Genomic DNA, 25,489 nt, shown 5'->3' with positions numbered 1-25,489 from the left:
TTAAAAAATAATAATCTAAGTACTTGCTCTCTTGCAGATTACAAAGTCATAGGAAGTTGCCTTATCCCAAGTCAGACCATTGAACCATCTAGCTCAGTACTGTCCACACTGACTGGCAGCAGCTCTCCAGGATTTCAGGCAGGAATCTTTCTCACTTCTACATACAGACTGAACAGGGGGCCTTTTGCATGTGATGAAATAAATGCTTCTGAGTCTGTCCTGTGTCAGAAGCACATTCCTGAAGCAGCTGCAATTAAAGTGGGGGGAGGAGAGCAGGCACACAAGGGGAATGGGAGGCATATTCTAACAGACACTGGATAACTTTTATGCTAACTGTGTAAGGGCACGTGTGAGAAACTAATGCCCTCCTGACTGCTCCAAACTGCAGAACTGGCACTGCTGCAGGTGCTCCATAGTATTTGTTCCAGGCTTGTAAGAAATCGATCCATTAGAACTCACTGTCTACTGACATCAGGCGGGTGCATTCCTTTAGGTGCCTGCTTAAAACGTTTTCATTCAGGCAAACCCATCCAGACATGTTGGCATGTGTTTTAAACTGTCTGTCGGTACCTTGACTGTTGGCTTTAATTATATTTTGAAAAACTTAAAATACCTATTTTTAACTTTGCCTTCCATTGACCATTTTAATGTTTGTTTTATTTGTTTGCTTTTTTGCAAACTGCTTAGGGGTTCTGTTTACAAATCAGGCGGCATTTAGATTGTTAGGTGAATAAAATGAAACAAATAAAGTAACACACACCATAGGGTTAGGGTTAGGGTTAGGGTTAGGGATCAAGTCCTAAAAGCAGATTCCCCAAGTTCTTCCTAACCATTTGCATGTCTGCCTTGTGGCACCCAATTTTTTTATGAGATTCCAACACAATTTACCCACCTCACCACTAGCCACAAGTTTCACTCGCTTCCTGGCGGGGAACAAACCCCTCAAGGTGGGAGTTAAGGGCTTGGCGCCTGGTGCTCACTTGAAAGACAGGCTTAAAGCAAGCAATAATCCAGGAGGCGAGGGGGCTGCTTTGGAAACGAAAGAGGTTTATGGAAACCCGGCTCAAAAGCTATACAGTACTCAGCTCATCCATGCATCTGAAATCTGATAGGTACGGCACCAGCTTGAATCCCTCCTACAGTCTCTGAGTTAAACTGGCCCCAAGTCACCCAGCGAACTTTATGGCCACAAGGTCTCTGTTAGACAACTCCTGCCATCATTTAACACACCACACCGGCAAACAAGACATGAGGCTTCAGGTGCTGTAGGTTGAAACACAACACACACACACCCAAATGAACCTGCAAACGCTGCTAGCAACCTATCACGCCTCACCCCACCTTAAGCAGGTAAGAAAGCATACAGACTGTGCCCTCCTACCTGAAAGATTTCTACCAGGCAGGTAGGTCCCTGGGTAGAAACACACCTAACAGCCTAGGAATGGGGCGAGGGGTGGTGGAGAGGAATCTGCCCCCCACCGCCCACATACTGAGCATGGCTTACCGAAAGGGCTCCTTTGGAAGGAAGGAAGGTGGAGCAGACAAGTAGCTTCCCATCTCCGGAGTGCTGGCTAGACCAGCTCAGACGCAAACCTGTTTGACGGCTTCTACCGTGTAGCTAAAACAGCCATGGAAAAGGGTTCACTTTGCCTCCTGCCGATTCGGGTGCCTCGCTGCTGCTGCTGCTAGCACAGGGGAGTGCCAGGTCTTGGGCGGGTTGCTCTCCGCTGGGATTCTCCTGGCTCTCATGGTCGCAAGGGGAGCAGCAGCCTTAGGAGGAGGCTGTTTCAACTGGGAGCCCCTCAAGGGAGAGCAGTGTCATTAGCCTTGTGCCCGCCCAAGGCTAGAGCAGTTGTTGTCATGCTTCCTCCTCCTCCTCCTCCTCCTCCTCCAGTTCTAGCCCAAGGGTAGAGGGTGGAGGGAACAGGAGGAGGAGCTCCTCTTTTCAGGAGTGAGGTGGATAGTTAACATGATTAGCAGGGGATAGCAACAACTCATTTACAAAAGGTGGAATTCACGGACCTGCAAGGCACAAACCTCCCTCGTCCGCAAAAAAACCACAAACCAACGCACCACAGCAGTCCAAAGTTGCAGGATCGAGCCAGTAATCAAAGCTCACTGTCAAGTTGACTCCGTGGTGGCGATGGTGGCTCCTCGACACCATCTTCACCTTTCCCAGCCAAGGAAACGGGACCTAACCCTAGCAGCATGCTCCAAAAGGTTTGACAGAGGCTTGCAAGACACATCTACACCATATATTTAAAGCACATGGTTTCCCCACAAGAATCCTGGGAGTTGTAGTTTGTTAAGGGTGGGGGCAAATGGAAGCTCCCAGGATTCTTGGTGGGGCGGACCCACGTGCCTCACATGCGCACTGAATGGTTGGTGTGGATGTGACCAATCACTTTCACCACTGAATACCATGGCTAATGCAGAGCAGCCAAAGGAGGTGTTCGGACACCACCTGCCTCAACTTTGATGTGATGAATTTCACTTCTTATGGCTTGAGGAGGTGGAAGGGTACTGACCAACAAGAGCCAGCCTTGTCCCATTTGACCTATTGCATGTAGCAGGAGCCAGCTGAGCTTCAAAGATGCTAAATGCCTATCTGGGAAAGAGTGTGGTGGGGGGTGGGGTCCCAGCTGTGACATGCCTGCTCCTAAGGAGACCTGCCTCAGACATAGAAGAGGTGAACAGTTATCACTTAGCAGATAACATTTCCTTCCCAGGCCAGGAGCTCACGTGAGTGGTTGCCGACACTTTATGATTTCCTGGATCTATTTTAAGTGGAGGTTTAGGTTTGGTTTGGGCGCAGGAGCTGCCTCGGTTGCCCTTTGCTGGAAGACCGGAGGCATTAACGCTCCTTGACCTCTCTGATACCATCCACCATAGCTATCTTCTGGAAAAGGTTATGAATCATGGGGTTGGAGGAGTAGGGAAACAGGTTCTGTATATTTCCCCTCCTTATCTGAACGTCCGATCCCAGGTGATAACAATGGAGGGTTTCTGCTGAACTTTTGGACATTTATGCTTGGGGGTCCCACAGGGTTGTGGGTTCAAGCTGCACGTTGGGCAAAGGTTTCCTGCACTGCAGGGGGTTGGACTAGATGACCATCATGATCCCTTCCAACTCTACAGCTCTATGATTCTACGCTGTGAGATAGGCTAGGATTTGCATTAGTGACTGGCCCAGGGTCACACAGTGAGCTTCACATGACTGCATGGAAGTTCGAACCCTGATCTCCCAGGTCCTAGTCCAACACTCTAACCACACTGGCTCTCAAGGACCTTGCTTCCCACATTCGCCCGCCAGTGACTTCTGGCAAGCCCACAATTGGGACTTGAATGTCCTCCTGTCGTTCCCTAACAAACCATCGCTCAATCCCCTTACACAGATTTTAGCGCTGGGAAGGAGAGAAAGATCAATCAGGTATGCTTCTCAAAGCTGCCTCGTGTTGCAAAGTTTCCTGTGCAGCATGGATGGCTCTTTGTCCTAAAATCCAGGGAACGGAGGGAGAGAACTAACCAAGGCTAGTGCTATGCCAGGTTTTTTCTTTTTTAAAAAATCGTACAAACCTTCAAGTTCAAGCATTCTTCTTCGTTAGCCAAAAAGGAAAGGCAACTGGGAAAGCATATCTAGTTGTGAATGCAGTTAAGTCACCACCCATGCCTGTGAACAGTTCTGTTCTGATGGTGCTTCAACAAGGGAGCCCCAGGCTCAAATGCCATGAAGCCCACAGAATGGCCTTGGGCAAGCTGACAGCTCTCAGTCTTGCAACCTGCCTCAGACGGGATGCAAGGATAAAAGAGATACATTGCAACATCCCTCAAGTCCTTGGGACAGGGCAAGGCAGAAAAATCTAAATGTGTGTTTTATAAAAACTAAATCTGTATGCTGCTTCCTTGATTTAAAATTATTTAAGTGATTTACAAAGGATTATGTATGTTCCCCAGTGCTCTGACCCGTTGTGCATTACATTATGTTATTCCCCTACAGTCTGTACTTAACCTGAAACTGTTCTTAACCTGAAGCACCACTTTAGCTAATGGGGCCTCCTGCTGCCGCTGCGCCGCCTGAGCACAATTTCTGTCCTGAAGCAAAGTTCTTAACCTGAGGTAATATTTCTGGGTTAGCGGAGTCTGTAACCTGAAGCGTATGTAACCCGAGGTAACACTGTAAAGGACAATGAGTTCTAGTTTAACCCCATTGCTTTTCATATTTGACAAGGCAACATTTGGGTGCCCAAGATGGAAAAGCCAAACAGTATCTCGAGGTGACATGGGCTATGATGTACCAGGAATTTCTCCTGTGCAAGCCCCCCCTGAAATCATCATTGCCATTGTTTTCATTCATTTCAGTGGAGCCTGCACAGAAGAACTTTCTGCTGGAGTTGCTTCTGCCTGCTGCACTCTGGCACCCAAAGCCTGCTGCTGCAGAGTCTGTTGACACATTAGGGCTATGAAGTTGAAATCCAGATGCTGCAGATTTTTTAAGAGGTTTCCTTTCAGGATAAGGGTAAGCTTGGCGGCAGAGAACAGAAGCACATTAGGTGCTGGGTTGACACCTGTGGCTAAAGTTTCCTAAGAAATGGAGTTGAATTGCAAGGCATGTGTGTGTACACACACACATGACAGCCAGCCACATTTATGGAAAAATAACCTCCGTAAATTGCCAGGATCTTCCACTTAGCTGGGCTTTTAAGCCAGCTGTAAAGTGCAGAGTCAGTGACACCAGGGTCATAAATCCTGACACAGTCCATCTGTTTCAGGAAGAGGGAGTCTTTCCTCCTGACCATTTGCACAGAGCTCCACTGGAAACAGAAACAATGCAGTGAGTTTGCGTCTAGGAATGCACTCCTCTTTTCCATGCCCTCCTCATATCCCAGCCCCTTTTGGATTATTAGTTCCATACCATGAACAAAAACTGCCACGGAATAATTGGCAAGTCCCTTATTGGCTTCACATCCTCAACTTTTTTGGGGTGGGGGGAGTAGGCAGGACAAAGAAAGAACAGCACAGAGTATTTGCCCCAGTGTTTGATTTCATGAACTGAAATTTGCCCCCACTTGATCTAAAATGATCCATATAGATAATCCTCAAATCTAAATTTATGATGTCCTGCTGTGTGATTAACAGCAAACAGCACTTCTGCATGAGAGGCCAACTTGCAAGAGCCCAGCGTGAAAACTATACGAAACGAAGACAGCTAAAAGCCCTGCTAAGAGATTCCATTTGGAGTGTTGGCTTCATGAGATTCTCTATAAACAGGAAATATATTTATCATAAAACTTGATCTGCTTTTGAAGAGAGACCTGCAAAGCAGCTTCCATACACAAATTTGCACACACAGCAGGAAGCAAGGAAGATAACACTTCATTGCCCAATAAAGAACAAATAATCAATTTAGTGTGATTCGACATGTACTACTTTGCCTTTTTTTTAGGTGCCACAAGCTCTTCGTTGTTTAGACATTGATTAGTACACTGCTTATAGATCTTCTAACATTTCTGAGCCACTTCCAGAAAGATTAAGCTTTACCAACGTAAAGCTAAGAAGCTTCTACAGGTGTCATTTCAAGGTCCCTTTGCCTCCAAACACTTATCGTTGCTTCATAAGGTGCTCAGATTATCATCAGTTAAATAAACTCACTTTTAAATCATTGGGTCTTGCATAGGGTCTTACATTTCTGCTCTCAGGCTCTTTTCTCATGACTGGATGAGTGCAAAGCTGGCATACATTTGCTTCCCATTTGTTTTGCATTATCTGCACAACTCCCTTTAGGTTGTGTTTCTCTCACAGGGATGAAGCCCTAAAGGGAGTTGTGCATACTTTAAAAGCACCCCCCCTCCCCAAGAATCCTGGGAATTGTAGTTTGTTAAGGGTGTTGCAAATTGCAGCTGTGTTAGCAATAAACTACAGCTCCCGTGATTTAATTTTTTTGCTGGGAGGGGAATGTGTTTTAAGTGTGCTTTAAATGTATGGTGTTTACACAGCCAAAACATATTAAAAGAAGCAAGAAAAATGTACACGGAAACAGTGATTCTTCTCCTGGGTAACCTGTTCATTGTCGCTGTGATTCCTTGGTTAAGCATGGCTTCAGCCTGCACCCCTGTGAGCTTAGTGAACATAGAAAGTTGTCTTACATGGAGACAGAACCTTGGTCCATCTAGCTCTGACCGGCAATGGCTCTCCAGGGTTTCAAGATAGAGTTCTCTCTATCTTGGGGATTGAATCTGGGACTTTCTGCATGGTCTACCACTGAGCTATGGCCCTTCCAGCAAACTCATTGCAGCTCATTTCAGGGAGGGACAACACTATTTGACAGCACAGAACTCCAGCACAGTAGAGATCCTGCACCTTTGGTTTAAGAAGCTGGAAACACTAGCAAGGCCTTTCCCCCTCAATTCCTGCCCCAAGGTTTGGTGATTATACTAGCTGAGGCAGTTCCTGCACTTGAATGCACAGCTAGCCAGGCAGCTAAGGATGGGGAGCCAAGGGCAGTCAGGAATGTGCCCCTAAGCTATTGCCATTGAGATGCGAAGAGCTGAAAAATGCAAAGACCACCTCCAGATGCCTCAGGAGAAGAGAGACCCCAGGCACATTCCTTGCAGTTCCTTTGGTGACACATTATCTGTTGCCCAAGGAACAGGCTAGACTGAACCCTACCCTTCTCTCATAAGAGAAAAACTTCTGTACGTACAAATTCTTTTGCGTGTGTCTGGAGGGGATTGGGGGGGTTATCAACATTATTTATTTATATATATTTAATAGCACTCACTAATAAAAAAGAAAGAAATCTCCAATCAGTTTAAGTAATATATAACGATAATTCAAAAACCAATATAAACATTCACATAAAAATAGTTTAAGGGTGCTGGGATCTGTAGCTCTTTGAGGGGTAAACTGCAATTCCCAGGGTTGTTTAGGGAAGGGGTATGTGCAAAAAGACAAATCCTTTTAAAAGAAACAGAAACAATGATCAGCGAAAGAGCATAGGAATAATTAAATTCCTATGGAGCATGGATGCGTGACCCATTAAACTGAGGCAGGGGCTATTTGACAGGAAAGGGAGGCAGCAGCAGAGATTTTTTCCAGGCAGGAGACATTTTTGAAGTCAGCGTTCACCCCACTGCTGCCAGACACACACACCCCTGCTATATTCATGGCAAAGACGATGGATTTGACTGTTGTGGCGAGAACAACTGTGAAGGGAACAGCAGAATAAACCAGTGGACTGGTGCCCCACAAGCTACCTCTACCAGTCCTACCCAAAGCAGCAGACATGGCTGGCAACAATGCTGCCCCCAAACAACAACAACAACAACAACAACAACAACAACAACAACAACAACAACACCAGGTCTTAACACACACTCATGACAGGGGCAGAGCTGGCCAGGAAACCGACAGCAGACTATCAGGGAAGTGCAACAAGAGCCAAGCCCTTCAGAGCACCACAGGTTAAAACCGTAAATAAGATCACCCCAGAGGCCAAGCTGGCGGCAGCCAGGAGCTCTGCACCCGCTTGCATTGTTAAAGAGAAGAATGCACGCACCAGGAAGTTCAGCTTTTGAAGTGAGCGATTATGAGCAATTACCCCATTATTAAAAAAATAATAATCACATCCCAACATAGGCAGGAAGCATCTCACGTGGGACACCCGGGGCTTATCTTGAAAGGGTGTCAAGCCGACAGGGCCCACCTGCCCCAGAAGACAAAGGCAGAGAAAAGATTGTAAGACAGAGCGACCCAGTTTGCTGTATCCCGGCTTCAGCCTTACCCAAGCTGGTGCCCTCCAGATGTGTTGGACTACAGCTCCCATCAGACCTAACCTGACCTGTGATTGCCAAGGTGGGTGGGCATTGGGAGTCAGAAATATCCTGAGGGTGCCAGATAGAATCATGGCATTGTGGAGTTTGAAGGCACCCCCAAGGGCAGGCTTCCTCAAACTCAGCCCTCCAGATGTTTTTGGCCTACAACTCCCATGATTCCTAGCTAGCAGTACCAGTGGTCCGGGATGATGGGAATTGTAGTCTCAAAACATCTGGAGGGCTGAGTTTGAGGAAGCCTGCCCAAGGGCAATCTAGTCCAACACCCTACAATGCAGGATTTGCAGCTAAAGAACCCCAGACAGATGGTCATTCAACCTCCACGTAAAAACCTCAAATCAAGGAGATTTGGGGCAGCTGCCAAACAGAGAGTGCAGAATGGGGCGAGTGGACCCCTCCCCAAATCCGCTTTTTCAGTCTAAAGTTATTTTTCCTTCTATCAGGAACTAACTCTGGGCACGGCATCCTACTAAGAGCAGGCAGGGATACAACTTCTCCTCCTTATGCACCCCCAACCTATCTCACACCACAGAAGTTCAGTTGCAGCCTAATCACACTGAGTTTGGCTCTCAGCAGCTCAGCAAAACAGACCTTCTCCTGCTCCTCCACCTGCAAGCCGCTCGTGAGCGCTCGCTTGTTAGCACAGCTCATGGGGACACAGGGGCGCTGCCACTTGGCAACCGCTCCTAGGAGGCACACCCAACAGATTATTAGCTTGCAGGAGTTCCAATCTCTCCCCGGGGGCACATCAGGTAGAGCTCCCTGTAGCAGCCAGAATCAGTCAAAGAGGGGAGAGGCAAAGTTTCTTCTGCTGCCTTACATTCCAAGGCTCTGTGCAGATACCGCACAAAGTGTTACGCCGCAGTTAAGTAAACCACGGCTTATAGCATTGAGTGTGAACCCTGCCTGGCAGGTTAACTATGGTCTGTCTGCTGACAACAAACCATGGTCCAAATTCATAGAATCATAGAATTGTCTTTAGCCTTAGACCAGCCTTCCCCAACCTGGTGCCCTCCTCCAGATGTTTTGGACTACAGTTCTGATCACCCCCAGGTAGCATGGCTGTATGATGCTGGGGCCAATGGGTCTTGGGAGTCCTGAACATCTGGAAGCTGTCAGGATGGAGAAGGCTGCCGTAGGCGGATTCACACACTACAGAGGTCTGGCCCCAAGTGGCACAAACAATGTGCAGGGCAGCCCTCTGGAACAGAGCTAAGGAGCCTAGGCAGAAGGGGCAGCTAACAACATGAGTGTGATTCCACGCCAGGCCAAGAAGTCAGCTAATCCCTCCAGGAAGCCTGTCAACAGCCTCCACTTGAGTTGCCGGAACTTGCAGCTCTGAGCTGCCAAAGGCTTTCCATCGCCAGCAGCAGCCTCTTAAAAGTTTGGCACGGGAATGTTCAAAGCAAGCAAGAAGGATAGAGAGGGAGGGAGGGAGGGCAAGGGGGAATCCGTGTGCTAAAACAAACAACCACCCATTCGCCACTCTCCTCTAAGCAAGGAAAAGGGTTGTGCTTTTGCTTTCCGGGATGGGGAACATTTTCTCTGTTGCAACTGTTGAACGCAAACTGTTTGAAGTGTCCTGAGTCTGTTTCAGAGAACAAAAAGGAAAGCAGAGATTGCAGCTGGCAGCGGGATGTTGTCTAACTGTAGGGCACATGGATCCCTGGGCTCGAGTACTTGGCAGGGATTTTTCTTTTCCCGACACAACCAGGTCTTCTTCTTTTGCAGAGTGCGTTAGAACTCGATGCAACCATAAGGAAGTCAAGGACGGGCGGAATTGAGTCATTTCCACTCAAAGGACATGAGGAGTGTCCCCTGCAGCGGCTAAAGCCCCTGCAAAGCCCTTTCAAGGGCTCCTTCGGCTACACATAAAGGACAAAGCAGTCCAGACAGTTGGAAAGGAGGACTGCCATTATTTTTCTCCCTCTCTCGCAACACTGGAAGTTGTGGGGATTCAATGAAGTTGTAAGATTCAGGACAGATAAAAGAAAGAACTTCTGCACGCAAAGCATGGTTAAAACTATGAAAACTGCTCTCGTAGGAGGGAGTGATGTTTTTAAAAGAGGATCGGACAAATTCATGGAGGATAAGACTATCAATGGCTACTAGCCACAGGGACTATGCTCTGCCTTCACAATCATTATACAACAGCTAGGTGCTTGGTAAAATAAATATTACCGCAGAAAATATCATTTCAACCACTGGCCCAAGGAGGAGGAAGTCAAGCCAGCCTGCTTAGCTCCAATGGTTTGGAGACCCTAGCATCCATCACACCACCAGTTGCAAATAAAATTAATCTATTGTAAACGTACAAATCCCTAAACGTTAGGGATCACGTACCCTTATATGCCAGCTTGATCACCGAGATCATCTGCCGGAGCATTGCTGGTCATGTCCTAAGCTAGCAAGGCTCATTTAACAGCAAGAAGAAACCAAGCCTTTAGTGTCAGAGACCCAGCTCTGTCAATAGAGATTAAGCAGGCACCTTCTCCTTCATAATCTTTACATCTCTGCTGGAAAATTTTCAGTGTTGCCAGGCTTATGTAGGTAATTAAGAAAATATCTATCTTTAGTATCTAGCGGGTGTCTGATTTAAATTTTTTACTTGGCACTCACCGTATTTTTCGCTATATAAGACACACCTTTTCCCTCCTAAAAAGTAAGGGGAAATGTGTGTGCGTCTTACGGAGCGAATGCATGCTGCGCAGCTATCCCAGAAGCCAGAGCATCAAGAGGGATCGCTGCACAGCGCTCCCTCTAGCTGTTCTAGCTTCTGGCTTAGCCGCACGAAAGCTCTTCAGGGCAGGGGGAGCCTTCATCCCGCTGCCCTGAAGAGGCTTCGCGCGGCTATCCCAGAAGCCAGAACAGCAAGAGGCATCGCTGCGCAGTGATCCCTCTTGATGTTCTGGCTTCTGGGACTCAGAATATTTTTTTCCTTGTTTTCCTCCTCCAAAAACTAGGTGCGTCTTATAGTCTGGTGCGTCTTACAGAGCAAAAAATACGATTGTAGTAAACCACTTTAATCTTGAATGTATACATACATACATATAACGGTAAAAAATGGTAACACATTTAAACCAGCACAAAGATTGACCATTCAACAGCTGCAGGTCTTGGTAGTCAACCCAGGAGGGACAGAGACTCCACCAGTTGCTGCTTCTGCTGACTAGAGCACCCCAGAACATGGGTGGCATGATGCATAGGGCACAAGTCCATCATTTATCTAGCCCATAGCACAATCTGGGCTGCTCATCAGCCAGCCAGCCAGCATCTCTGCTCTCACAGGCTCCCATGTGAAGATGACTACACACCCACCAACTGGAGAAGGGGCTGCGGCTGCTTTCAGCCTTCCAATTTACAGTTACACAAGGGAACTTTAACATCACCCTCACAATAGGAAACCTTAGAGGTGCAAAAGGCAAAAGCAGATGGGGGAGGGAAAGCGCATACCAGTGCCTGACTCATAAGCAAACACAGATATAGTTCCTTTCAACATTAGCCATTTTTGCTCACTGTAGCTGGAAAGTCGTAAGAGCAGTAGCACCACAAATGCATTTTAGGAGAATTCAACGGTTTGCTTTATCACCTTCTCAGAGACGTGCAGCGTTTCAATTTCTCCAATAATTTACATTTCTGGTGTTCAGAAGGTCCATTGTCCTTTCCAGGTTGGAGCAGAACAGGGAAGCGTTGCAACTTCCAAAGCTCAATGAAACTGTTGTCACCACCCTCTTCCCAGCTCCAAGCTGAAAAGGAAGGTGGGGCTCCCCAGAGGGTGACAGCAGCATTCACCAGGGTGAGCAGAAGGCGGAGAACAAGCTACCAAATTATTGCTGGTTTTGCCAGAACAGCAAGGAACAGGACTTCCGGAGGCGGCGCGAAGCAAGTAATGGCGGTCCTCTTTGCGCTGCGAAGAGGGGCTCCGCAGGAAAGGGTCGTTCGCTGCGGCAAAGCGACGACCCACTAAGAAAAACCACGAGCAGAGTGAGCTCGTGGCCGTGGGATCCGGCGGGCACCAAGAGCGACCCCCGAAACGAAGAAGGGACCCCGTAAGGGGTTCCGGAAGCGCGGAGGGGAAGCGGTGCTGTGGATTCATCGCTCTTTCTGCGGGAGTGAAGCCGCGCGGCTGTTACTGATGAGCGCCGACCTTTCTTCTTTCTACATTGGATTACAAATCAACTATTCGTGAGTAAGACTTACTCGAAATTGGATTACAAATTTATGAATTCGGCTGAAAGCGGGAGACGAGAAAAAGGAAGTCCGTCTCCCGACGATGCTTAGTGATCAAAGGCAAAGATCTGACAAGCTGGAAGCAGCACAGAGAGGTTTTAAAGTGAGAGACATCATACGTCCAGAGAAGTCGGAAATTGAAGGAGGCAAGTTACTCTTATTTTCTTGTTATTTTCTGTACCTTATTTGGGGACTTTCTCCTCTGCTAGACCTTTAAAAACTTTAAAGACTTTAAAACCCCCAGTCTCCGGACTTGCAGTGGGACAAAAGGCTACTTTGCGGATACATTTACAACCTGAAATGGATATTTAGAGGCACTACTGTTGGATACAATTAAACAACTGTACTTTGCACCTTTTAAGAAACCTGTGGCAACATTGTGAGAGCTCTGCCAGAGGGAAAAGGTCTTTTCCAAGGATTATTGTTAATCTACTTAACTGAAGGAACTTTAATGGCGACTGAAACTTTGTTTCTTCTTTCCTGAACTGTAACATCACTCCCTCTAGTGGAGTTTGGGATTTACAACTTTCTGGGAACCAACTTTGCTTTGTCTCTCTGCGGTTTGGTTGTTTACTCCAAGGCCTGTCTTTCTCATGAAACTTTTGACAGTTTGACCTTGAATCCTAAGACAGGTGTGGAATGAGTGACAGAGTGAAAACAAGAGCTGCGTCGAAGGCAGGGAAAGGCAAACTGACACAAACAACCCTGTTTTCTCAGGGACGTAGATCTTCGGTCCCTGCTGTTTTACAGACTGCACCCTCGCCAACAACTCCAGCTGAAGAAGCTGAACAATTAACAGGCGAGGATATGGCATCTGGAGGATCTAACACTTTGCTAGAGGAAATGCTACAACAATTCGCAATTTTGAATAAAAAAGTGGATGATCAAACTGCAAAAATTGACTTAGCCACATCCTCAATTACCAAACTTTCAGAACAGGTGGCTAAACACTCACAAGATATTGGTAATCTAAACGACGTAACATCTGAAAATCGAAAATTGGCGGAGGCTGCGATTGGGAAAGCAGAGGCTGCAGCCAAAGGAGTGGAGGAACTGAAAGGAGAGGTAAGGCCGCTCCACAAACATATTACGGACCAGCAGGCCTACCTGTCTTTGGTGGAATTGCGAAACAGGGAAAATAATTTGAGATTACGCTCTATCCCAGAGATTGAGAAAGAGGATTTGACTGGTTTCTTAACGGCAGAATTTTCCAAATTCTGGGGTATAAATCAAGATACAGACTTCAAAATAACGACTGCATTTAGATTGGGAAGAGTTGCCGGGAAGGACAGGCCTAGAGACTGTTTGATTATTTTAAGGACTAAACAGGAGAGAGACAAGCTACTTGATTTACACTTCAACAAAGCACTTGTGATCCAGGACAGAAGAGCACAAATTTACAAGGATATTCCTAAACAATTACTGGATCTAAGAGCTAACTATACGGATCTAGCTGGACTTTTGAGAGGTAACGGAATACCTTACAGGTGGGAGTTTCCACAAGGTCTTTCGTTTAAATACAAAGGAAAGAAGATAAAAATCAAAACGAAAGAGGATAGCCAGAAGTTTCTACACGATCACGGAGAAGACTTACAGAAAGGAGCGGCAGCTATTTGGCCACCACCAGAGTTAGGAAAAGAGTTACCACCCTCGGATTCGGACAAAAAAGAAGATACCCAACAAGAGTAACAACAGATTGACACAAGATGTCTCTGCAGCTGTATAGTTGGAACATTAATGGCGCGAATTCCCCTGAAAAACGCAAAAGGATCTTCCATATTTTAAAGAAAGAGAATTTGGATATAATTTGTTTGCAAGAAACACATGTGACCAGGCTACACAGGAAGGTGTTAACAAATAAAAGATTAGGCCAAGAATTTATTTCATCAGACAGAGTAAAGAAGAGAGGCGTGGTGATTTACGCCAAAGAGAATCTTTCACCAAAATTTTTGTTTAAAGATGAACAAGGAAGAATCCTGGCTATTGAAATTTCGACCCAAGGAGAAAAAGTTTTGATATTGGGAATTTATGCACCAAATGAGGGGAAATCAGAATTTTATAAGAAGCTGCATGAGACATTATTGGACTATCTGGACTATTCTAACATCATTATGATGGGAGATATGAATGGGGTTGTCTCTACTTTGATGGATAAGTCACAGAATCAGAACTTGACTAAAGATGGAAGACTACCAAAAACTTTCTTTGAACTAACTGACAATATGGATTTAATCGATCTATGGAGGACGAGAAACCCCCTAGGTAAAGAAGGAACTTTCTTTTCTGAAGCCCACCTGTCATGGACAAGAATCGACCAAATTTGGACAACTAGAGGGCTGGCACCTAAGACTATAAAAATAGAAATCTGCCCAAAGACTTGCTCCGACCATAACGCTTTGAAAATGGAAATGAGATTTACTACTGCCGATTCCTTCAGATGGAAAATGAATGACAACCTGCTAAGAGATCAAGAGATTGTAAAGAAGGCCCAAAAAGCTTTAAAGGACTATTTTGAAATCAACTTAAATACCTCGGTGGAAAAAAGAACAATCTGGGACGCGAGTAAAGCTGTTATGAGAGGGTTTCTGATACAACAGAATACGATTAAGAAAAAACTCTGGAATGGTAAAAAAGACAAGATATTGGAGAAGATAAGAGACGGTGAGAAAAAATTAAGATTGAATCCAAAATCAAAAGAGACTCTAAGAGAAATTAAATTCCACCAGTCACAATATGCGCAACTGATCAATCAAGAAGTGGAATGGAGAATTAAACAAATGAAACAAAGATCATTTGAGTCGGCAAATAAATGTGGGAAACTGCTAGCTTGGCAGTTGAAAAAGAGACAAAAATTAAACTATGTTACCAATCTAGAAGTTGAAGGAAAGAACATCCAGAAACCCGGAGAAATTAGAAAGTGCTTCCAGAAATATTTCAAAAAACTATACACACAAGGATCCGAGGATGTAGCCGAGATAGAACAATTTTTGAAAGAAAATGGCCTCCCAGAACTATCTCAAGAGAAGAGATCAATCTTGAATTGCAAAATAACACAACAGGAAATTGAGGATGCCATTCAGAATATGCAGTTGGGCAAATCTCCAGGACCGGATGGACTCACCTCCAAGTATTATAGGACGTTAAAAGACTATTTGATACAACCACTAGAGGAGGTTTGCAACCAGATTATGGGGGGAGGGAAGGCACCGGATACGTGGAAAGAAGCATTCATCACACTGATACCTAAAGTGGAAACTGAAAAGACTCAACTTAAGAACTACCGCCCCATCTCACTCCTAAACGTGGATTACAAAATATTTGCGGATGTTTTGGCTAACAGATTTAAAAAAGTATTAAATGAAGTAATCCATAAGGACCAAGCAGGCTTTCTCCCAGGTAGACATTTGTTTGACAACACCAGGAATATTATCGATATTCTGGAACTTTTACAAACAAATATTAACACCAAAGCAGTGTTAATTTTTATTGATGCGGAGAAGGCCTTTGACAATATTTCTTGGAAATTTATGAAGAAAAACTTGGAAGGGATGGGAGTGGGAAGGGGGTTTGAGAATGGAATAGAGGCAATCTATTCTGAACAAAAAGCTAAGTTGATAGTGAACAATGTGGTGACAGAAGAACTTCATATTGAAAAAGGAACACGCCAGGGGTGCCCCCTATCCCCTTTATTGTTTATTTCGGTCCTGGAAGTTTTGCTGAACATGATAAGGGAGGATCGGCAGGTACAAGGAATACGGGTCGGAGCGAAACAATATAAACTGAAAGCATTTGCAGATGATCTGGTTTTAACACTACAGGAGCCAGAACCCAGTACAAAAAGAGTTTTGGATCTGATCCAGAAATTTGGTCGGGTGGCGGGTTTTAAGCTGAACAAGCAAAAAACTAAGGTGTTAGGGAAAAATCTGACGGCTATGGAAACAGAAGGGTTTCAGAAAGAGACAGAACTAAACATTGTTAAAAAAGTGAAATACCTGGGGGTGAACTTGTCTTCTAAGAATTTGAATTTATTTAAAGACAATTATGAGAAATGTTGGCTAGAAGTTAAAAAAGATTTAGAAATTTGGTCAAGACTGAAATTATCCTTGTTAGGCCGAATTGCAGCTATAAAGATGAACGTTTTGCCAAAGATGTTGTTTTTGTTTCAGGCCCTGCAGATTGTGGACAGAGTGGAATGTTTTGGAAAGTGGCAGAAGGATATTTCTAGGTTTGTCTGGCAGGGCAAAAAGCCCCGAATAAAGTTCAAAATATTAACTGATGCAAAAGAGAGAGGGGGGTTTGCCCTGCCGGACTTAAGGTTATATTATGAAGCGGCGGCCTTCTGCTGGATGAAAGATTGGATTTTACTAGAAAACACTGATGTCCTAGATCTGGAAGGCTTTAACAATTCGTTAGGTTGGCATGCGTATTTGTGGTATGACAAGGGTAAATCATATGGAATGTTTAAAAACCATATTGTCAGAAAAGCAATATATATGGTCTGGAAAAAATATAAAGACTTATTGGAGAGTAAAACTCCGAGGTGGATTTCACCAATAGAGGCCAAAGCTCGGAAAACAACCAATATGGAGGCATACTGGCCGAAATATTGGGAAATAATAGAAAATATTGGAGGTAATTGGAGACTGCAGAGCTTTGAAAAACTAAAGGATAAGGTGCAAAATTGGCTGCATTATGCCCAAATTAATGAGGTTTTTAAGTTAGACAAAAAAACAGGTTTCCAGGTGGAAAAATCGAAACTTGAGACAGAATTGCTTGAACCAAAGACCAAGTTATTATCGAGAATGTATAACTTGCTGCTTAAATGGAACACTCAGGATGAGACAGTTAAATCAGCAATGATAAAATGGGCCCAGGACATTGGTTATAATATTATGTCTGAAGACTGGGAAAGGTTATGGACCACCGGTATGAAATTTACTGCATGTAATGCTTTGAAAGAAAACATTATGAAGATGGTATACAGGTGGTACATGACCCCGGTTAAGCTAGCTAAGATTTACCATTTGTCCGATAACAAATGTTGGAAATGCAAGGAAGCTGAGGGGACATTCTTTCACCTCTGGTGGACTTGCCCAAGACTGAAGGCCTTCTGGGAAATGATCTACAATGAGTTAAAAAAGGTGTTTAAGTACACCTTTCCCAAGAAACCAGAGGCCTTCCTTCTGGGCATTGTCGGCCAGAAGGTGCTTAAAAAGGATAGAACCTTTTTTATGTACGCTACAACAGCAGCAAGAATTCTTATCGCCAAGCATTGGAAGACCCAAGATTTGCCCACACTGGAGGACTGGCACTCGCAATTGATGAACTACATGGAACTAGCCGAGATGACTGCAAGGATCCGGGACTTGGGAGAAGAAGCAATGGAGGAGGACTGGAAAAAATTTAAAGACTATTTGCAAAAGTATTATAAGTTATATGAAACATAAGATGTCGTATGATTGGGAACTTAGCTCCAGTAATGAAACTTGAATATTTAAGAAATTTGATAAGATTTATGAAAGAACCAAGATTTAAATGGGCAAAAACGATATTATGGTATATTTTTAGAGTATATGGTGACCAAGAGATTTAAATCTAAATTGCAATTGAAAATATAAAGAAATACACGAAATAAGGGTATAATTTGCTGATAAATTTATTGTTAAGAATGCATTGTGCGGGGGACGGGGGAAGTCCAATGGAAATTTGAAATAAGTCATTGAAGTGGTTGTGTTTTTTTTCTTTTTTATTTCCTTTCTTCTTGTCTTTTCTTTTTATTCTTTGATTGTTCTGTTATTTCTGTAAAAAATGTAATAAAAATTATTATATAAAAAAAAAAAAAGTTTGGCACGGGAATGTTCAAAGCAAGCAAGAAGGATAGAGAGGGAGGGAGGGAGGGCAAGGGGGAATCCGTGTGCTAAAACAAACAACCACCCATTCGCCACTCTCCTCTAAGCAAGGAAAAGGGTTGTGCTTTTGCTTTCCGGGATGGGGAACATTTTCTCTGTTGCAACTGTTGAACGCAAACTGTTTGAAGTGTCCTGAGTCTGTTTCAGAGAACAAAAAGGAAAGCAGAGATTGCAGCTGGCAGCGGGATGTTGTCTAACTGTAGGGCACATGGATCCCTGGGCTCGAGTACTTGGCAGGGATTTTTCTTTTCCCGACACAACCAGGTCTTCTTCTTTTGCAGAGTGCGTTAGAACTCGATGCAACCATAAGGAAGTCAAGGACGGGCGGAATTGAGTCATTTCCACTCAAAGGACATGAGGAGTGTCCCCTGCAGCGGCTAAAGCCCCTGCAAAGCCCTTTCAAGGGCTCCTTCGGCTACACATAAAGGACAAAGCAGTCCAGACAGTTGGAAAGGAGGACTGCCATTATTTTTCTCCCTCTCTCGCAACACTGGAAGTTGTGGGGATTCAATGAAGTTGTAAGATTCAGGACAGATAAAAGAAAGAACTTCTGCACGCAAAGCATGGTTAAAACTATGAAAACTGCTCTCGTAGGAGGGAGTGATGTTTTTAAAAGAGGATCGGACAAATTCATGGAGGATAAGACTATCAATGGCTACTAGCCACAGGGACTATGCTCTGCCTTCACAATCATTATACAACAGCTAGGTGCTTGGTAAAATAAATATTACCGCAGAAAATATCATTTCAACCACTGGCCCAAGGAGGAGGAAGTCAAGCCAGCCTGCTTAGCTCCAATGGTTTGGAGACCCTAGCATCCATCACACCACCAGTTGCAAATAAAATTAATCTATTGTAAACGTACAAATCCCTAAACGTTAGGGATCACGTACCCTTATATGCCAGCTTGATCACCGAGATCATCTGCCGGAGCATTGCTGGTCATGTCCTAAGCTAGCAAGGCTCATTTAACAGCAAGAAGAAACCAAGCCTTTAGTGTCAGAGACCCAGCTCTGTCAATAGAGATTAAGCAGGCACCTTCTCCTTCATAATCTTTACATCTCTGCTGGAAAATTTTCAGTGTTGCCAGGCTTATGTAGGTAATTAAGAAAATATCTATCTTTAGTATCTAGCGGGTGTCTGATTTAAATTTTTTACTTGGCACTCACCGTATTTTTCGCTATATAAGACACACCTTTTCCCTCCTAAAAAGTAAGGGGAAATGTGTGTGCGTCTTACGGAGCGAATGCATGCTGCGCAGCTATCCCAGAAGCCAGAGCATCAAGAGGGATCGCTGCACAGCGCTCCCTCTAGCTGTTCTAGCTTCTGGCTTAGCCGCACGAAAGCTCTTCAGGGCAGGGGGAGCCTTCATCCCGCTGCCCTGAAGAGGCTTCGCGCGGCTATCCCAGAAGCCAGAACAGCAAGAGGCATCGCTGCGCAGTGATCCCTCTTGATGTTCTGGCTTCTGGGACTCAGAATATTTTTTTCCTTGTTTTCCTCCTCCAAAAACTAGGTGCGTCTTATAGTCTGGTGCGTCTTACAGAGCAAAAAATACGATTGTAGTAAACCACTTTAATCTTGAATGTATACATACATACATATAACGGTAAAAAATGGTAACACATTTAAACCAGCACAAAGATTGACCATTCAACAGCTGCAGGTCTTGGTAGTCAACCCAGGAGGGACAGAGACTCCACCAGTTGCTGCTTCTGCTGACTAGAGCACCCCAGAACATGGGTGGCATGATGCATAGGGCACAAGTCCATCATTTATCTAGCCCATAGCACAATCTGGGCTGCTCATCAGCCAGCCAGCCAGCATCTCTGCTCTCACAGGCTCCCATGTGAAGATGACTACACACCCACCAACTGGAGAAGGGGCTGCGGCTGCTTTCAGCCTTCCAATTTACAGTTACACAAGGGAACTTTAACATCACCCTCACAATAGGAAACCTTAGAGGTGCAAAAGGCAAAAGCAGATGGGGGAGGGAAAGCGCATACCAGTGCCTGACTCATAAGCAAACACAGATATAGTTCCTTTCAACATTAGCCATTTTTGCTCACTGTAGCTGGAAAGTCGTAAGAGCAGTAGCACCACAAATGCATTTTAGGAGAATTCAACGGTTTGCTTTATCACCTTCTCAGAGACGTGCAGCGTTTCAATTTCTCCAATAATTTACATTTCTGGTGTTCAGAAGGTCCATTGTCCTTTCCAGGTTGGAGCAGAACAGGGAAGCGTTGCAACTTCCAAAGCTCAATGAAACTGTTGTCACCACCCTCTTCCCAGCTCCAAGCTGAAAAGGAAGGTGGGGCTCCCCAGAGGGTGACAGCAGCATTCACCAGGGTGAGCAGAAGGCGGAGAACAAGCTACCAAATTATTGCTGGTTTTGCCAGAACAGCAAGGAACAGTTTGGTCAGCACCACTGTCCGCACCTGAGTGGTCAGCAAGCTGCATTTAGTTTCATTTTTAATATTTTAATCACACTTTTCTATTAAATCAAAGTGGCTTACAATGATGCAAAAATACAAAAAAGCAAAAAAGAAAATAAAAACACAAACTCAATTAATAACATAATTAAATCACAGTAAACACACACACAAAAAAGCAAGCAGATAGGACAGGGGAAGCAGAATAAATATGCATAAATCCACAGATCAGGTCTTAAAGGAAACTCAAAAAGAGAAATGTTTTCTCCTAGAGGGGAAAACAGAGAGGACGGGCCACCCAAACTCTCCTGTCATCTACTGCTTCTAAACGTCTGTAACAGTTTCCAGAGAGGTTGCAGCAAAAAGAACAAAGTGTCTAGCAGCCCCTTAAAGATGAAGGGAATGTAGTCAGACTCTGGACTCATTCACACCATACTTTTAAAGCACCGTGTTACCACTTTAAAAAATCATGACTTCTCCCAAAGAATTCTGGGAGCTATAGTTTGTTCAGGGTGCTGAGAATTGTTAAGAGACTCCCATTCCCCTCCCAGAACTACAATTCCCAGAGTTTCCTGGGAAGAGAGACACCACTCTAGGATTTAATTGTAGCTCAGTGGGGGACGGACAGATGGACAGAGGTCTCCTAACAACTCTCAGCACTCTTAACAATAGTTGCCAGGATTCTTTGGGGGAAGCCATTATTGTTTAAAGTGGTATCATAGTGCTGTAAATGTATGGTGTGACTGCGGCCTGTGTCCTAAAGTCAATGGACTTTTTGACTAATTGAAGTTCAAGCATGGCTTAGCTGGATACAACCCAAACACCTTTATCATGGCATAATCTTTCATGGAATCAAGCCCACCCATGCTAAGAAAGTAGGGTCGGACTCCCAAGAAAGGCAAGGCTCCAGGGTTGATTTCACCTACCGGAAACAGGAAATGTGCCATGCCTCAGTAACAGTCCTGTAGAGTCGCTGGCCGGCTGCAATGCTGTCCCCACATCCCAGGCACCGCCATTCCTCTTCACCTGGGCACAAGAGGGCAAAGACGTATTAAAGACATAAGTTGGGGGAAGAAAAGACTATGCTGCCCTTCAAGTCCAGTGCCCTCCTTCCCACAGTAGCTTGCCAGATGCCCACAAGCAGGGCATAAAGGCCTGCTCCTATTCTTGGCTCCCTAGTAGCTGGCCTTCTGACACATAGTGCATCTGAAGCTGGAGGTTCCATAGATATTTATTTACTTTATTTGCCATGACACATGACCAAGGAAGTCTCAAAGCAACAGAGAGTAAAATACCAAAACACAATGCACAGCAAACATATCCATTAAAACTATAGTGCACACTAAAAGTGTTCTATCTACAATAGTCTGCTATGAAACAAGAACATGATTGTTTTATAGATGCTCAGATGACTGGGAGAATGAAAATACCTTCACCTAGACCCCAAAAGACAACTGTATAGGTGCTAGGCGGATTTTATTGGAGAGGGCGCTCCACAAGTGGTGAGGGGCCATTGAAAAGGCCCATTCTCTTCTTCCCAGTGTCCAAACTTCTCTTGGAAGGGGACATGCAGAGAAGTACCTCATAGCCTCCACTAACAGCTTCCTCCTCCCTGAATTTGACTAGCCCCATCTGAAACCATCTAAGCCACTAGCCACCAAGGCATCCTGTGGCAGTATCATAAAGCCAGGCCAAAGCAAAATTCAAAGTGCAGAGGTCCCCCGGTGGTGTTTGCTAGGGAAGAAGACCATCCTTTTTTTGATCAAGTATAGGGAACGTAATCACCCAGGGCCTCAAATGTACTGAGACAGCAACAGATTTCAAGTGGCGCCGAAACTGAGGGGGAACCTCAGATTTTGGCTAGTGACCAAGGTCTGTCAAAATATGTGGACCCCTATTCCTGATGCAACTTCAAACACACACAAGTTTCTATAGTAGGAGTGGGCAGACTTTAGGCTTGCAGGAATCTGCTTGGAAGCCTGAGACCCACCAGCTTGAGCCAGATGAAAAATGTACAAACTTAGGACTAAAGGACTCTTAACCTGGGGATTTGCTTTTGAACTAACCTCACAGGCCTTCCACACAAAAATCTACTCTAGCTACCCCATGACCTTTCTTCATGTCAGAAGTGTAATTTAAAGGGGGGATTATTTTGGCACGCGGGTGGCGCTGTGGGTAAAAGCCTCAGCGCCTAGGGCTTGCCGATTGAAAGGTCGGCGGTTCGAATCCCCGCGGCGGGGTGCGCTCCCGCTGCTCGGTCCCAGCGCCTGCCAACCTAGCAGTTCGAAAGCACCCCCGGGTGCAAGTAGATAAATAGGTACCGCTTACCAGCGGGAAGGTAAACGGCGTTCCGTGTGCTGCGCTGGCTCGCCAGATGCAGCTTTGTCACGCTGGCCACGTGACCCGGAAGTGTCTCCGGACAGCGCTGGCCCCCGGCCTATAGATGTGAGATGGGCGCACAAACCCCAAAGTCTGTCAAGACTAGCCCGCTCGGGCAGGGGTACCTTTACCTTTACCTATTTTGGCATTACACTTGATTTCATTCATGTATTCTGATTTTGGGAGCCACCTTGGAAGGACTTATAGCCCTTAAGGTAGAATATAAACATAATAAATAAAATTGCTAAGCAACAGGGAGTCAGAGGTCCTCACTGATCTACTTCAAATTGCATAGGCATCTACCAATAGATCCCTGCCTACCTCACCAAGCTCTAGAGAAAAATTTGACTTTTACTGTGCAAACATAGCAGCCAGCCACACTTGTCCAAACTGCCGCCTGAGCTCAGAAAGAGGTTCACTGTTTTCCGGAGATTACTCGGAAGCATTCAACAGAATAACACTGGCATTTGCCCCAGAATGCTAACTCAGCACACATGAATGGACTGGGTTCCCAGAAGAGAGGTGGGAGGGCAGGAGTTTCTTTTGTGAAGAGCCAGCCCCTGAATGGCCAGCCATTGAACTACAGCAGTCCTGAACTTTTGCTTAAACTTCTCGTAGAAGATGCTCAGACACTTCTTATTAAATGGGCTTTTTAAAGTAGCAACAAAATTATAATTTATCATATCATGTAATGCTACTTTATGTGATATGATTTTGTGTGTGTGTGTACTGCATTGGAAACTCTGCTAAAAGGGCAACATAAAAATATTTTAAATAAACAGATATTGTTCAAATCTCTGTGATGAGCTAATTAAATGGGCCGACACAAGCCATGCTCTCTCAAGCCTTGGCTGTCTCAACCTGCAGCATGGGAATAACAATACTGGCCTACAAGATTGTTGGAAGGATTTCCAAGAGAACACAAGAAGCACTTTGCACACCCAAGTGTTTTATTGGAACTGTGTTGATTATTCCTAACACAAACCTATTTGGAGGTTCCATGCACTAGGGCAGGGCGGGACACAGAAAGGAGCACCATGTTTTACCAGTGAGACTTCTAAACCCTCAGAAAAGGGCTCGAGAAATGAACCTGCCAAACACGGGCAGAAAGGGGAGGCTGCATCTGTTCAGGGTCACTCAAGAGTGCTGAATTTGCTGTACAAAGTCAGGACAGGGTGGGGTGTAGCTACTAGGCAAGAAAAGAACTTATTGCCCATTGTATATGAAGTCACCACTGAGCCACCTCCCAAAGTTTTTTGCCTAGTCTTGGGCTTCAGATGTTTATCTTACTTTGCTGTTACCATACCTTCTCTTAAGAATGGAAGAAGAGCCTATCAGATCAGCACCACATCTTGTTTTCAAAGCAGCCAACCAGAAGCCCCAAAAGGAAGCCCACAAAAAGAACTTGAGCAAACCAGCAGTCTCCCTACTTATGATTCCCACAACCGCCTCTAGAGGTGGATGTTTTTAATCTTCTTAAATATTTCAGATATGTTTTTGCTTTAATTGTACTTTTTTAACAATTTCATTTGCCACCCTGGGCTCCTTTGGGAGGAAGGGTGGGACTGAAACGTAAGAAATATTATTAGGAGAGAGCTACTGTGGCTTGTAGTCATGGATAGCCCTATCCTCTTATCTAAAAAGTTCACTGCGCCTTCTCATGCAGAAATGGTTTTCAAGTTCAGTACCACACCCCTAATCAGTTCCTCTCTGTTTTTTGCAAACACCCTTCCTATTTATGGAAAACATTTGTAAAGAAAAGGCCGAGTCAGTATGGAGAGAGCGAACCAGTCTGGGAGATCAGGGTTCAAATCCCTACTCTTCCATGAAGCTCACCCGATGACCTTGGGCCAGTCACTGCCTCTCAGCCTAACCTACCACACATACCATAGTTGATGTGGGAACTTCTATATCACCAGCTACCTAGGCTATCAGATCCTACACTCTTACACAAGAACAAACCCTCCAGAAAGCAGTTACAGTGGTGCCCCGCAAGACGAATGCCTCGCAAGACGGAAAACTCGCTAGACGAAAGAGTTTTCCGTTTTGGAGGTGCTTCGCAAAACGAATTTCCTATGGGCTTGCTCCGCAAGACGACAATGTCTTGCGAGTTCCTGCTGGGTTTTTTCCCTCCCCCCCCCTTTCCTAAGCCGCTAAGCCGCTTATCAGCTGATCCGATCAGCAGATAAGCCACTAATAGCGCTAATCCGCTAATCCTTCAATGGGCTTGCTAGACGAAAAAACCGCTAGACGAAGAGAATCACAGAACGGATTCTTTTCGTCTTGCGAGGCACCACTGTATTCAGCATGACAGAAAGATCTGCTACCTGTTTAGCTAAACTAGTGGTGGAACTACAAGCTTAACACCTGCTGTTAGGAAGACACTCACAGATATTCTTAAATATAGCCTTAAGGAGCCTGGGAATTAAGGTCTATCACAGCCTGGATGGCAGGAGATACAGCAAGATTTAGGTGCCCAATGGTCACAATGCACCTCTCCCCAAGCTCATTTTTAAGGTCCAGTTTCTTTCTTCTTCCATCCACATGGATTGAGGAGTGTAAGGGGGAAAGTTTGTGTTTAAATTATCCAACACTTTTCATTGGAGCTGTGAAGTTACAAGATCAGCAGCAGAACTGCCGCTTAGAGGTAATAGTTAAGGTCCCCATTCCTGCTGCTTAGGACATTTCCAAAGGGGTGATGCCTTCCTCCAAA

General features: G+C 45.0%; 1 protein-coding gene across 4 annotated transcripts in view; it reads right to left on the bottom strand.

Annotated features, from left to right (window-relative positions):
• The window catches only part of LIMK2 (LIM domain kinase 2), a 57,709-nt gene that overhangs the window by 28,258 nt on the left and 3,962 nt on the right, over positions 1 to 25,489 (bottom strand). For 2 of the 4 annotated variants that reach the window (XM_082204045.1, XM_082204047.1), the window contains exon 2: positions 21,324 to 21,423. The exons of 1 other annotated variant lie outside the window; for it this stretch is intronic. In XM_082204045.1, the coding sequence (XP_082060171.1) occupies positions 21,324 to 21,423 (100 nt within the window). Of the gene's footprint in view, positions 1 to 1,504; positions 1,876 to 21,323; positions 21,424 to 25,489 lie in introns of those variants that run through there. One more of the 4 variants, XM_082204046.1, reaches the window with a different exon arrangement.

The sequence above is a fragment of the Podarcis vaucheri genome (genome assembly GCF_965113315.1).
Source record: "Podarcis vaucheri genome assembly, chromosome: 16".
Classification (NCBI taxonomy): Eukaryota; Metazoa; Chordata; class Lepidosauria; order Squamata; family Lacertidae; genus Podarcis; species Podarcis vaucheri.
Note: the sequence above shows the minus strand (reverse complement) of the source record. Positions and strands in the feature narration are given on the sequence as shown.